This window comes from Trachymyrmex septentrionalis, unplaced genomic scaffold (genome assembly GCF_001594115.1).
Source record: "Trachymyrmex septentrionalis isolate Tsep2-gDNA-1 unplaced genomic scaffold, Tsep1.0 scaffold289, whole genome shotgun sequence".
Classification (NCBI taxonomy): Eukaryota; Metazoa; Arthropoda; class Insecta; order Hymenoptera; family Formicidae; genus Trachymyrmex; species Trachymyrmex septentrionalis.
The window spans coordinates 18,396-34,151 of record NW_017305450.1 but is presented as its reverse complement, the minus strand read 5'-3'; the positions used below and the strand labels follow the sequence as shown (position 1 = coordinate 34,151).

Sequence of the window (15,756 nt, the reverse complement as noted above, 5' to 3'; positions counted from 1 at the left end):
ATTTCTATAGATCGCCACTGATTTTGGTCAATATACCGTAAACTTAACTACAACATTGCTGTGTGATGTAACTCAAAAAAATATATTAAATTTGTTTCAAATTTAATTATTAATATGGACGCCTTTTACACTTTGAAACTGAAAAATTGATTGATGTTGACTCATACTGAAGTTAAAAATAACAAAAGATTATTTAATTTAAAGGATTGAGTTGCTCCTTTGATCTAACGATGTAACGTAACTGATATTTTAAAATAATTCCTTAATTTTTTATATGGTCATTTGATAGAATTTATGTATAGAATTTATTAAGTAATTTAAATTTCTAAGCTTTTATGAAAGGCAGTGTAACTAAATAACTAACGTTTATTCAATTATTTATTTCAATTAGATTTTGCAATTTATATTGCAAATAAAACAAAGAAAGGTAAAATTTGGCATCGGATATTTTTACCTTGGATATAATTTCGTTTGCCAGGTACGTCCAATATTAATTAAAAGTATATATGTACGCGCGCGTAACAGAATGTATACATATAATAGAATAAATATATATTTCTACATTTAATTTTGGAAATTAAATAAATATCTAAATAGCAAACGTATATAATATTAAAGTTATTTCTCAATTAATTGCATTTTAATATTTTTCATTGTTAATTTACATATTCAAAGTTTTTTTATATTAATTGTTGTCAATTTAAATATTTTTATTAAATGTAATGGAAGCATATTTTTTTTAGTTTTACAGTGCAGCTTTATCCATCCTGATGACGTTAATATCGGTATGATATATAATCCATAATAGATTTTCTCTCTAATGCATGAAAAAAATGGTTTTGATGTCAACATATATAATTAAATGCACTTTGATTAACTCAAATACTAGTAGTTGTTATGACAAGATTTGAGATTTTACAGCTACAATATTTGGTAGATTATATTATATTATAAGAATTATAGCATATTATATTAAAAACATTTGTTTAATATTTTTCAGTTGGAATTTACAAATTTCTAGATACTTTTATTAGACATATGCAACATTACCAGAATTCTGATAAACATTAATCTCAGCGCACTCTAACAGTTTAATTATTTTATTAACGTTTTATTGAATAAATATACTCAATATGTGCCTATATTATTTCATTAATAATAGTAATTGAATAAGATATTAAAAAGATGTAAAAAGAGGCGTTAAATATATTTTATAAAAAAAAAAATCAAATATAATACGATAAAAAAAAGTGAAATTAAAATAATACTTCAAGTATCTTTATTCAAAAAGTTCCATAAAACACAATTCTCCGAGCGATCTTGAAGGTATCCTTATGATGTAGACGTACTTTGGACATCTTTTAAGGCAAAAGATACAACATGGCGTTGTATGGAATAATCTCATAATTATAATATCCTACAAATACACTAAAGTACGGATGAAGATACTTTTAAAGTGTATTAAGTATAACAATACATTAAAATGAGAGAACGAAATACAATAGATAGTGTAATGAGAGGCGCAGAAATTGATCAAGGATTTTTACATCGATAACAAGTAGAAAATTGTAGAGATAAAAAAACCAAAATGAGCAAGATTTCCAGCAGCAGTATACATACTTGACGCGCCTATCTTGTTTATAATTCGATTTATACGAATAATTTAATAAACATTTTATTATAATTATGAATTATTTTTCGCAAATTAAAAAAATTTTATATATGTATTTATATATATTGAAGTTATTATTATAGTATTGATATATTCAACATATATTTCATATTCAACATAGATGCACATACAAATATTTTTCTCTATGAGATAAAAAAAAATTTTTAACTCTTAAATTTTTTTACTGTAGTAATAGAATTTGAAATTTATTACAGTACTATTAGCAGTTATTATTCGACATAATATTATTATCTTTGATTAGATTATACTTGATTCTTATGAAAATATTAGAGAAATCTGAATATTACATTATTTTTACTTAATAAAATTTTTAGAAATAATGCACGACACATTTGCGGATTATAAGGACTTTATTACTAAATAGATTTAAATTTTACAGTAATTGCAAAGCATTGCTTTTTCTGCTCAATACAGTCTTTGTATTACATGCCAGGACAAACGTTAGGATTAATCAATGTTAAGCGCTGATTTTCTTGACATTTCAATGTGAATCTTTGCTTAACGTCACAACGCTGAACTTATATGCAGCTAATTTCAGCTTGAAAATTATGTAACGCTCGAAAACACGACGGTGTATCCTTCTCAGTGAGTATTGCCGCGAAAAACTCGTCGTCAAGTAAAATCGAAAAGTAGACTACAAGCACTTTTGTAAGTTGTAGAGCTGTGGTGCCTTCCAAATAATGTTCGGGCCGTTCGCGTTTCCACAACGCGGAATCGCACTCGAAAGGAAATCTCTCAATTCGAGGTTATTAGCCATTTACTTGTTGCGCAACGCCGTAAGCGGCCATCCAACCATGGATGCAATTCGTGGATAAGCGATCCGTGGAAAGCCGCCGATAATTAAAGTTTCCGCGATGCTGATTCAACGCTCGTCCGACGGTTATGCGATTCCCCTCGGCATCCCCTCGATTTAACGTGGTCTATAATCCAACACCTTGGAGAAACAGTAACCGTGTTACTCGACGGTTCGAAAGTAAAAGGACGAATGTCCTATATCTGCGCATGTAGCGTTTCCTCTCTTCCGCCGCTGCTCCGGGTAAATGACATTGATTGTTTCAAGGTATCCATACGATTCAAGGGGATCAATTTTACGAAATATATTCGAGCTTCCCTTATCTTGTAATATTATTTTTGTAATTAAATGTACTCCTAAATACTAAAAATGTACGCAGACAACTCTGAAATCACATTTACGAGAGAATTGTAATTATAATTTGTTTTATATTGTAAGAGAAAATTTGATTTATAGCTTATATGCGTGTATTTTAATATGCATATATTTTATATGTCTTTGTATATCTTGATTCTTGAAATATTCTATTATATATATATGAAATTATAAACAAAATTTCTATTCGTGAATTGTGCTACGAGTCTTATCGTCTGAAGTAAACTTTGCAATACATTCAGACGCTTTCGAGTAAACATTTTCAAATTTTTGTTATTATTGGCTATTATGTTGATAAATCTGTCTAAAATCTGATTTAAAATAGTTTTTCGCCGTGTCTACAATATAGTAGTAAGCCTTAAGCCTAAGTAAGAAATTGACCAATTATGAACAAATACGAAGAGAATAATCATCTATGATTGATCAATTTCTTAGAGCTTAAGTCTCACTACTCTATTATCTAGACACCACACTATTTCGTTACGCTTTTTATTGCTAAACTAGTAAATAACTCCCTACATAAACAAAGTGCCAGCGGAACAGGTGACTCTCCCGACTTTAACAAGCAGCACGCAGTAAACATAATACTGACGTCAACAAAAAAAACAATTGTTGTATGGCTGGTGTGTTACATTTGTCGTACAAATTTTTTCAAGCCTACAGTTATAAAACAAAGAGATTCTTTCTCTCTTCCATCCAAGCTTGAAAAATTTGTCGTACAACAAAACGAAGGAAAACAGACCGAGATTCGATATCTCAAATTTCGTTTTCAATTTAAAAGCAATTTTCTTTCGAAAAATCGCGCGCAAGCATACGTTCCGAGAAAGCCCAGGTCCCATAATTTTACAAAGTTAAAAGTCGTGCAAGATTTAAGATTCTTGCGTCTGGTTCGACAACCTTTTTTTTTTTGATCAATTACACTTGTCAATTAAATTGATTGAACGCTGCACGCGCTCGATTCTCTCAGACGGACGGCCTTCTGCCGCGCGCGAGGCAAAGCCATGTAACGTACGTGATCCGCGTTCGAGAGCTCTGCGCGCCGAGAAAACAGTGCGCGATGGTGCGCGCCGGGCCGCGGGATCCTTCCCCGCGGTCCCACACGTCGAGGCCCGACTTCCCGCGTCGACTCTCGCCACTCGCCGACACCGACGGCCGCCGTCGTTGTGTGTCGCAGTTACGCCGAGTCCGTTCGCGCACTCGCATTAAATTCCGAATCTGCGCCGACGCGCGTGCCTAAACACCACCCGTTCGGTCCATCTCGTCCGCGTCCCGGTTCCCTCCCGCGTTCCTTTTTCGCGCGAGGGATTTTCGGATCGCCGTCACCATCGTCACCGTCACGCGCGCGCGCGATCGGGTGCCGTCTCGTTTGCTCTTGTTCTTCGACAAGAATTAATCTATCGGCGGGGTGTCATCGGGAGAGGAGGATATGCCCATCGTTCGTGTCGCGTCGTATCAATTGTGAGAGAACCCGTGATTCGCGTGTGAGTCCTCAAGATCCCGTCGAGTGACCGAGAGTAATCCGAGATACGTAATATATATAAATATATATATATTACGAATCTGGGGATCGCGGAAATTGACGCGAGTTACGGTGAGTTACGCGGTGCTGCCAGCAAGATACGTGCAAAGTGTGTTCGGGGAGACGCGCTATTACCGCTATTTGTGTCAATCTATTCTTCTTTTACGTTTGATAAACGATGAGGACGTAGAATGAAACAAATAGCACTAATAGCGTCTTTCCAAACGCATCTGTAACGTTACACGGTGATTATTTCATCTTTGCTTAGCATCGGCAATTAATAAAGATGTAATGGTACACTGTGTTACATTGTGTATGCCTTATCTGTGTATGCCTTTTGCTGGAAAGCACCTGAAGTATCGCATTCGAAGGTGCGCATAAGTAAATTTACACCGCGCATTTCAAATTAGAGATTCTTGGGTCAAGGAGAAGACAACGAGAAGGCGGGATTAACAAGGTGCGATAATAACAAGGGAAGAACTTCGAGCATTTCCGCGTCCCACGTAACGAGATTTACGAGATATCGATTGATATCGATATGGAGAAAGTTCACGCGCGTGTCGCGCCATAGTTGCGCGTCGTGCAGGTCGCGCCCCGAAATTCGAGAGTCGCGCGCGTTTCGCGTCGCGAATAGCGAGGCGAGAGTGAAGTATGTGCCTAGCGTGTATCAACGGGTTCACGTGCGTGGAAAAGCAAACGTGTTGTCCTACATTTTCGTGACCACTCGCTTTTGAAATCGAAAATCGCAAGGTGAGGTTAAAGAATTTCCGTCTCGTCGTTGACGAAAGAGTTAACCTTGCTCTTTGTAAAACTCGCCTCAATAAAGCTGTGTTAGTTACGATCGTATAAATGTTGTGAAGAAATAGCGTTTATGAACTCTCCGGAGTTTGTTAATCTTCGATTGACGGTAAAAAAAAATCTATTGAATCCATTTAATTATAAATGTCTTCGTCAAAATAGTCGATCAAATAAAAATAAATTTTCTTTATATTATATCTGCGGATTATTCGTATTAAAATATATTTTATATTTATTCTTTATCTGCGCATGTCATTTTGGTTACGTCAAATTAATTACTGTCTTTTAACATTACTATAATTGAGAGAAAATTGTAGAGACTATTATTTTTTCTGTAAGTTGAACGCTCGAAATTTAATTCACGATTAATAGGTCTGTATTTTTTTTACGATTGAACTACATTATAAAAAGTTCTAAATTTTAATAAATATTTGAACAGCTCTAAGTAAATATTTACTAAATGCAAACATGTATTTATTTGATACAAAATTTATTTGCTACCATTAATTTAATTTCACTATTATTTTTTTATTTAAATATTTACTTATCGTAAGCAATTGTTTACTTAATATTATTAAAAGAAATATACATTAGGACTAAATAATTTTGTTTTAGTGTACTGTACACTTTTTGTACCTAAAGTGAAATTAATATGAAATTTAATTAAAGTACAATTGGTATGATATTATATTTGATATTTGACAAGAATAAAAAAAATTGTAGTGCAGTTCAATGCAGCAATAAATAACAAATAATCTAATGCAACGCGAGCGAGCACAAAACGAAATTAAATACGTTTACTCTTCCCCGTCTTTTCGTCGTAAAAGGCGTGCGACTCTTATTTCTGGCCGCGATCAACGTGTCGCGGTTTTGCGTAACCGGGAGGACGAGTTTTTTTAAACGTTCCTCTTCTTTTTCCTTCTTTCCTTTTTCTTTTTTTCTTTCCCACCTCATTTAATTGAATTCCCTGTCTCTCCGTCCCCAGGCCATCCGACCGGTAGATAAAAAGGTCGAATTTCCTCCAATTCTTTGCATTCTGACATTGGGGTGTCTCCGACGAACAATAAACACCCATGATTCCCAAATTCATTGTTTACACCTTTTTTTTTCTCAAACAATTCTATTTACAATCTTCCAGCTTTTCGTCAGAAGAACAGCAATATCAAACACCGTTGTCAGGGTAAAATTGAGTCAATTTCAGCTTTATTCTTCTATTTTCCCCGAAATGAAAGCCCAGGTAGAATACGAAATCATAATTAAGTCATAATGATATCAGAACGAAGTTGAAGTCATTCTATCTTAAAAATGATCTTATAAGTGACAAATAATAATCACAATGATAATATCCTTGTGATATTATTATGACTTCTGTCTTTTCTGGATTTGGGGGAGTGTCAAATCTTGCGATATTCGACATTTGTGATGCCCGCTATTTTTCGCAAAGATCGTCATGCGCGTTTCTATCTTTCTCTCTACCTTCCTCCTGTCTCCTGATACCTTTGTGCTGTGCAGTGATCATACGGGAATTGATGCATACGGAATCACGCGGAAGCGAGAAAAACGGCTGCCGGAAATCGCGCGCGGGGTGAGGAAGCACGTAACGCCGATCCTTCGAATCCTCAGCTTCCCTCGATTTCTCGCCGCGGGATCGATCAGGGCACATTGTGCATCGTGTACGTGTAAGGAGAGCAATTTGTACAACCCACCTTCCTCCCCCTCCACTCGTCATACCGAAGATCTCGCCGGCAGCGATGGAAACATGAGGACCGTGACAGATCGTGCATCCGATCGACGTAACTCCACTCCTACCGACCATAAATGACGTAAGTACCCTTCATTTCGCCACGCGGCACGTCGCGAAACACGTGGGTCCGAATTCGCGGCACGATCGAGGACCGCCTGTTTCCAAATCGTCTTGTACCAAATCTATATTTCGTAAAAATCGAGGTTACGTATTGTAAATAGCGCAGTTGCTCCGCAATCTTTTTCAAAAGCATTCAGAAGCGATTTTTCGAAACGGAACTCGATCGGCGGCTAATCAATTTTGAAGAAAAACAATAAGTAATAAAAACCGGACATTTAGAAGTTAAGAACGTGTGCCAAAAAATGTTACGATTGTGTGTGGATTTATTTAATGTCGTTAGACTTGGAATTAGAATTATTTTATTAATTGCATAATTTGCGGAATAATTTCCGCGTCTGACTCTTGAATGCCCGTTTTATATTATTTATTCATTTGATCAATTTTGATTGGGGTAAAACGCAAGACGGTACAACTTTTTTCTTGTACGAGTTATTCGCATATTTCTTTTCATGAATCTTTAGGGAAAAAAAACTGTTTGATAAAACTGATATTATGCTTAAACTGCAACCGCAACGTTAATTATGCATATAAAAAAAGGGATCCGCTATAATGTGCGATCAAATTTCGACCAGAACTTTTATCTTGATGAACTTTAATTAACGGATTTTTGCACTTTTTTCACGATTATTTCGCCATCGGTTGCTAAGTGTGCTCAACAATGGCAAGGCTAATGTTGCAATCATTAGTCAGGACACGCGCGGATTTTATTTACAGTAGAGGTCACTTTTTTAAGATCGAGATTTCGAACATTTTGGTCTTGAGTCTGCTACGCACGATTTCCACACATAACACCCGAATAAAGTCAAAAGTACGATAATCCATAGAGGATACTCTATCTAGTCTAACTAGAACACCGTTTACGTAATTGGCGTCGCACGGATAGTCCGAATAAACGCTTAATTAAAAGTCACGTGAAATTATACGAGCCTAAGGGAGCTAATAGATAGCATTCCTGACGACGTTGCGAAACCGACGCCGATGAAGAATGCAGCGAGGAATGTCATTTGTCGCCTCCACTTATTCAGTCCTGCATTTTTAATTAAAAGATGCACGCGCGAGTTTAATTTTATCATTTATTTCTATGATATTGTGCACACAGCTTCGCATATTGATTTATTCTTATTATTCTTTATTATCGTTTTTGTTAATCCTTAAACTATATTTATGAAACTACATTTATAAGTTCTAAAGCATCCTCTTTGAAATATAGAAGCAAATAAATCTTCACCTTATACAGCGATTGACAGAGGAAGATTCAAAGTTTTTTGACCTATAATTTAGTAGATATCTCGCAAAAAAACTTTAGGATTCGTAACTCATACACAAAAAGGATAGTTTTGTTGAAACTTTTAAAAATTTAGTTAGATGGAGAGCTGAAAATAACTTTATTGGACCATCAAAATAATTATGTAGGACGCTCTAACCGGTTCCTAAATTGTCAAAACTTTTTGCAGTTTGTCCATCATGCTTGAATTTTCTACATAATTATTTTGATAGTCCACCAAATTATTCTGAGATCTGTATCTAGCTACACTGTTAAAAATTTCATAAAATTTAATATACTTTTTTAAGTTACACAATTTGAACTTAATTTCATGACATTACATTAAATTTAATGTGTTTATAACTAAAAGTATATTTGTGTACACGTACGTGAAATTTAATGTATTTTTAATAAAAATTTATGAAATTTAATATACTTTTTATTAAAAATTAATTTTATTAAAAATATATTAAATTTCATAAATTTAATGTATACGTTCATTACATTTGAGTAACTACTATAACTTAATTTTCAGTTAAATTATTTATTACTTTTAATATCGTTCATAACTACGAGCTTTATTTACATATAAAGGAAGCTCGTGGTTACATTTCTAACAGTGTAAATTTTTATATACCGCTGCAAAGTCAGTCTTTCCGTGTAGTACCAATCGTACGGATTGTACAATCGTCTAAATATTTTCGTTTCTGGTTCAAATTACCTGTAGCTCTGATCGAAGGTTAATTATAAGAGATCTAATAATTCTTTCAATCTGACTTTAATTTCTGCATGATTAATGTATCAAGAACGTCGTGTACCTGTACGTGCCTTCGCGCAGCACGTGGCACGTACTTGCCAAACAATCGTGCGCTTCGGGAAGGAGAGAACGTTCCTGTTTAAGAGAAGGTAGACATGCCGGTTGTGCATGCGTAGCGTTGAAAGCGAGATCTAATCACTCTCGTTTCTTCTCACCAGACACGGTCTGCCCGCGGCCGCGAAACGGAGTGTCCTCCTCCGCGAGCGTGCGAGTCGCGTTCTTGATTTCTTTTTCCAGGAGGAAGCGGAATCTCATTGTCAGTCTCGCGGATCAACGAACGTTTCTTACAACAATCTCGCGTAATTAATGATTTCACGCCTTACGTCACAGCACCATGGAATTAATCGCTACGGAAGGAACCATTTTCACGAACATTGCCAAGCTACAGTTACATCGGCAACGATCGAGTAACGCAAGAGAGCGGATATAAAAAGAGAAAATCGGCGTTCGTAAAAGCAGGGCGGAATAAAACTTTCGTTTTCAATATTTGCGATCGTATATATGCTCGTATGTATGCATGAACCGAAACCGACGAGAATCGTATGTTGTATAATGTAAGTATGCGCTTATATAGCTCGCTATCGTTGACCCGAGAATTGCTAATCGTTCCAATTAGGCATCCTACCTCTAAAGTGGAAGAATTCGATCTCGTTTGGGAGAACGAATTGCCAGCATCTAGGAACTTAAACGTAGCCGCGGAGAAAATGCGGAAAACTAACAACTCCTAGTAGAATTGTTTGAGTTTTTGTTCATAACGATTATACTTTTCGAATAGTTGTGCGTATTGATTTTTCGTTGTCTCATTTTATTTATAGCTGCCTATATAACTATTATCGAGGCTTGCCTTACAGGTTTCGCGTTGCAGCTGGTCGATAACAAGCTCGTTAAGATCTCAAAAGTCAACGTAATCGAATGAAATAGACATGAAAAAGATGATTTTACTGAAGTATTTAAAAATTTAGCTATGTGTGCCAAATCTGAAAGTAATTTTGTTGAATCATCGAAATAATTGTGTAGGACGCTCAAATTAGTTACTAGAATTTCAAAACATTTTGCAATATTTTGCACACATCATGCTTGAGATTTCTATCTAATTACTTTAATGATCCAACAAAACTATTTTCAGATCTAGCTAAATTTTTTTATACTTCAGCAAAATTATTTTTTTCCTATAAAGACATTTTTATTAGATTCTTCTTTTTTTAATTATATTTCATATTCGACAAATCGATATAAGTTGTTATCATTATTGAACGAAAATTTATTTTAAAAAAAAAAGGAAAAATTAAAGTGCAACATAAAACTCTGCATTTTAATTAATACGTACAACACGTTCCACGTGTATATTGTAAAATCCTACATATTTCTATATGTCATAGTTTCATTATGTATTAAAATATAATTATTCAAAGGGGAATAAGAAAAAGACCTGTTACTTGTCGACTCAATTTACTCAAAGCAATTCGCCATTACTACGCGAGTTAACTCACTTTTGCATAACACGGTGCAATTATAGACTGATATATGCGACGATGTAGAGCCGAGGTTGCTTTCTGTTTCTTTGCTCTAACGGCTGATTTAATTTACGTCGCTTTCACGTGTGGGCAAAGCTGTTACTAATTGCGCGGAAATATTCGAAACGCTACGAGTTTCCTTCCGCTTGGAGTGCGTCGTTTCCTCGATCGTCTCGCGCGTATCAACGGGACTTTGCTGAAATCAAAGTTTTGATACACGCCGTTCGTTTCAAAGTCTCTTAAAAGGGAGGGGGGCAGGGCACTTTCACGCTGGGGAGAAAAGCAACGTTTCGATAAGTATTCGCGGTGAATAGTTCAAAGTAGGACGCCGCAAGTTGTTGCGTCGATCTCCATTAACTCTCCGTAGCATAAATTTTATATCACGCAGCGCGTTTCTTTCCTTCCCGATGTAAATCGATCATTCCGCGCGTAAAGGTGTCAAAATAACAGGAGAACTTAATTTTACTCTCCCGATATATTGTGACACATATTTGTTCAATCAATAAGGGCTACAGCACGTACAAAGTAAACACGGCGTAGCATAAAACCGTCTGACCGACCAATAATCATCTAGCATTAAGTTGCCTTATTAATTTACGTAACGTGCTCATTGATCCAGACAGTCGTATGCTATCTTGTATGCTACGGTCCTAAAAAATATCGAGAAGTACATAAACGTGTCATTATTGTGAAATTTGCTCGTTGCAGTAATGAAGCAGTTAACTAAATGTAGAGTAGGAAATAACTGAAAGTTTCTATTTATCAACTATCAATAATCATTCTAATGACGAAAGGGTTAATGATTCTCGCCGAGACAGATGTATAGAATTGCGAAACGTTCCAGCGGGAAATATTTTAAGTCCGTTTCGCAATTGTGGTTATCGTCTATCACTCGACGTCTCCCAAGACACCGTGTCAAATGGTGGAAAAACCGCACGAGCGATCCCGCCGATATGATAATAAAGATACATATGATATATGAACGTTACGTCCGGGTTGGCAGTTTATGTATGTTCTTGAGAGCGTACCGCCTGTAATTCCCTGAGTGAGTCCATCGAGCACGTAAAGGACATCCCCGACAATCATTGTTGGGTAACGAGTCCAGTCCTGAGAAAAGGTTACGTTCGTGCCGTCTTGATTTTTATGGTTTCGTTCGAGGCAATAATCCATTTTTTTTGTGTCTTCCCTTACTACATTATTGCAACATTCCATATATATAACATATCGCATATATTGAGATCCTTTTTTTTTACTCTTTAAACAAAACAAGTTTTTTTTTTAAGTCCTACACTATTTTCATCTTTATTTTCTCTATCGTTACATAAAAATATAAAATGTAGGTTCTTACGTTGTTAGATTAATATACGTCTAATTAAATCGGGCTGAAATTAATATAAGCAACCTTGATGATAAATTACTCTTTGAAAGAATCTACCGTAAGAGGAAAAAGATTTGTAAAGCTTACAAGTTGCGCGTGCTTCCGAGTGACACTCATGTTATTAATCGAATGTATTAATTACTATTCGATGCATTGAGTATGAATAAAGTATCGTCTCAAATCCGCGATGACTGTCATTGTAAACAAATTAAATCATAAAACGCATAAATATTCTAATATAATGTGTAAAACCTTGAAGACACCAATTATCATGTAACGTTGCAGTATAAGCAATAATGATATTACGAAGACTGCATTTATGATGCCAAAGGCTGTGCGTCCCGTTTGAGATATATCGCGAATTGAAATCGCCATTTTAACTGCCACGATTGCCTCACTGTTCTCCATTACGCAATCTTGCTCCATCGTGCCCGCATCTGCAAAGAGGGTTGACTCCATATCAGACACATTAGAGTTCACAACTGCTAATTATCGTTTTTTCGATCTCAGGTTAATAGCTGTTATTATAATAAATATTTCTAACATCCAACGTGAAAATCTGTTAACGTGAATTCCTAGAAAATGAAACATGTTCTTTAGCTCCTCTTATATTTCTCTCTTATATTTATCTCTTATTAATGACATTTCTTAAATATACTACGATAATATAAGTACAGTTTTAAAAAGAAACTACTGATTGTGTGAGAAATATTTCTTTGATTTATTAGAAATACGCAGCGATAGTGAATTATAATGGATTGAGTAATGATTATAAATAAAAATCCCGATTCGCTATAATAACTCACGTGAATTTTTACAAAGACATGGGCGTATTCAGTGGGGAACTAAGGGATTCAAGCCCTTTCCTTGAAATTTTCTAATTTTTAATTATAAAGAATACAGCTTTTTCTCTTCGACTGCAAGTAAATTTTTCGTTCTCACATAAAATTTCTTCTCCTTACGACATATAAATAATTTCTGGAATTTTTGTTAATTATAGAGCTTTGACAAGAGAAAGTATTCTCTCTAAAAGTATTCTCTCTTCTTTAGAGTGAATGTCAAGAGTACTCCATTTGATCAAATAGAGGTAACGCCCTCGGTTAAAATTGTTATTTATATAATAACAGAATTATTGATAAATCTTCTTCCACCTAAAAAAATACATCCATGATGAAAGATCAGTCGTTTTCGTCCTCTTTGTTGTCGTCGCAGTCATTTAATACATTATTTCTAGGAACTTTCATGCAAAAATCTGCAATTCAGAAAGCCAAGACCCTGATTACACATCATATAATGCATCAACGATGTAGGTGACGGTTAAAAACGTCATTGCCAGCGGAAAATTACGGCTCGTAGACTTTTAAGCACTAAGTCATCTGGATCAGCTGTGCGCGTCCGCTTCGCATCGAATGTACGCTTGACGATTGCAAAAGTGAATTGGCGATTTCTTGAACGTCGAAAGTCCTTTCGCGAGACTGTGAATCGCGAACGCGACTTCGATGGTGACTCTCGCCTGATCGACGTTTCATGGAAGAGAGAACGTCGTACCGGTGCGACGGACGCGGTGTCTTAAGAATCACGGGCATTGATCTGTATACAAAAATCTGTCAACTAATCCGCCCTATTACAAATAAAAACGATCAAAGCCATTAATTAACTCGCGCGTCAAGCATAACGAACGAGAAGAATCAGAAAAGCGAAATCGCGACGTCGTCGCTCTCGATGAGTTTATGTCTCGACTAATTTATGCGGATTATAAACTTTCATCGCTCAATTCAGAGATATAAATGTATCTTTATGTATGCAGCACTTGACAGCTTTTTCATTTTTTTTTTCATTTTTGTTATAGCTATATAATAGTACGGTTGCGAAATGATAATGACTCCCTCATAAAGTCATCGGTTTCAAGTAGCCTCTTCTCACTTTATCGCCGTGTTTTGCACCATGTTTACTGGAATACATAATGAAGACGTGTTATAAAATCGAGAATGAAGGGTGTAGGATAATATACTAGATAATATGCTAGAACTATTATCATTGTATTTCTACTTAGAAAGAGAAAAAAAAGACAATCCGCGATCATAATGTGCAAAATAACGTATACCACCGCGTGATACAATTATCCCAATTCTGGCAGAAATCAAAATCGGAGCGTAAATCCGATATAAGGAAAGAGTAAACAAAGCTTCTAGGATGCGAAAATTGGAACAATGAGATTGGAAAAACGCGTAAACACCTCTTTTCATTGTTTCAATTCTCGCCTTTTATTACTCTCTCCTTACATTCGCCATACGCTCTGATTTTTATTTTCGCCAGGGAAATAGAACACAAAAATATAATATCATAATCAGGACATATCAGGACATATCAGGACATTATCATGATATTAGTTAGATACTTTTAAGTTCATTTTTACTACCCTTACCCTACAAGGGTACAATTTAGTGCTTCAGCCATACAAACGGGGGCTAGAGAACCCGTTTTTTTTTTTCACCTATTCAGAATGATTCGAGAAATCTCTAAAAATTCACCAACATATTATATTGTACTTTCAACTTCCTAGAATAAATGTTGGAACTTTAGTTTTTGGAAAATATTAAAATATAGTATAATTTATAATTAGCGAAAGACTCGAAGAAATTTGCACGAACAGGAATCACTGGTGACCCCCGTCTTGTAGGGTAAGGGTATTAAGTATCAACTGACGTCATGATGACAATCTGTAATATCATTGTGACTTACTTGTAGCTGTGTTCTATCTGTTCTTCTATTAGTTAGAGAAACACCGCGAAGTGTCGGGTTTTACGAGCAGCCACGCCGGTATATATCCTGTCAATAGAAAAAGAATTTACTTTCAATCGCGCCGTAGCATTGAGACACGGCGCTCACGTGGAACACCACGTGAAAACACCACGTTGGTGGCGGGAACGGCCCCTTCTAAAGAACGACGGCTCACCTGCAATTAGGGATTACGATCGTGGATGTCTGACATTATAGCGAAAAGGGGAATCTCCTCAGGTGCGATGGACGATTTGTGACTCTTCTTCGTGCGATACTTTTGCAGCCTCGATCGGACGAGCGTGCTTCTCTCTCTCTCTTTCTCTTACGCAACGAACCGCCCGATCTAAAGATGTTTATTCGCGATATGAATCTTCTCGCGAGGCAGCACAGCACGGTCTCTTGTACGTGCCTGCACAACTGTCCATAGTTTGGGTTTTTTTTTTTACGGAGATACTTCTCCGATAGAATACAGATTTTTTTCAGTTATTAATAATCGCGATGTCATCTGTTTTCGGGATTCAGCACGTTTGTTTATTTTGCGAAATGTCCATCCATGATATCTTCATTCTTACAATTAAATCTGTTCCTTTTAGCTGAGAACTTCTTGCACCATTCATCTTCCCTCTTTTTCTCTCTATATTAGAGAGAAAAGAAAGAATGACGTGATAAATCAGCATTTGGACATCGGATTTAGTTGCAGAGTGTCAAAATACATAAGAATGCCATAGTTTAATCTCCGAATCAAAAAATTGTTTTTGTGTGCCTGTGTGTTGTTATATTTCGATTCCAATTATTATTTATTAATCCTCTTATAACTTCGTCTACACGCGGCCATTCATTGTTTCCTTGGCAGCGATTCATTACTCTGTTCATGAATATAATGGGAAAAAGATTAACTTTAATTTTTTTTAATTGTCATTCTCGATACTTGCAATAAATGATCGCGTTTATATATACATA

General features: G+C 35.7%; 1 protein-coding gene and 1 long non-coding RNA gene across 2 annotated transcripts in view; one reads left to right on the top strand and one right to left on the bottom strand.

Moving 5' to 3' along the window:
• The first annotated feature begins 5,883 nt into the window (after positions 1 to 5,883).
• On the top strand, positions 5,884 to 7,000 carry LOC108749273. Its single transcript, XM_018487853.1, has 2 exons — positions 5,884 to 6,358; positions 6,691 to 7,000. Exons 1-2 carry the CDS (start codon positions 6,252 to 6,254, stop codon positions 6,998 to 7,000), a joined length of 417 nt encoding a protein of 138 aa, XP_018343355.1. The 5' UTR covers positions 5,884 to 6,251.
• Positions 7,001 to 12,401: 5,401 nt separating this feature from the next.
• The window catches only part of LOC108749279, a 5,388-nt gene continuing 2,033 nt past the window's right edge, over positions 12,402 to 15,756 (bottom strand). The window contains exon 3 of the long non-coding RNA XR_001939358.1: positions 12,402 to 12,412. This is a non-coding gene — a long non-coding RNA (uncharacterized LOC108749279). The remainder of the gene's footprint in view (positions 12,413 to 15,756) is intronic.

Bases quoted from the DNA above. Each gene is read 5' to 3' on its own strand.
- LOC108749273 (XM_018487853.1), top strand. From the start codon at position 6,252: ATGATTCCCAAATTCATTGTTTACACCTTTTTTTTTCTCAAACAATTC. The intron at 6,359-6,690 runs GTAAAATTGAGT...TGTGCTGTGCAG, and splicing joins TATCAAACACCGTTGTCAGG to TGATCATACGGGAATTGATG.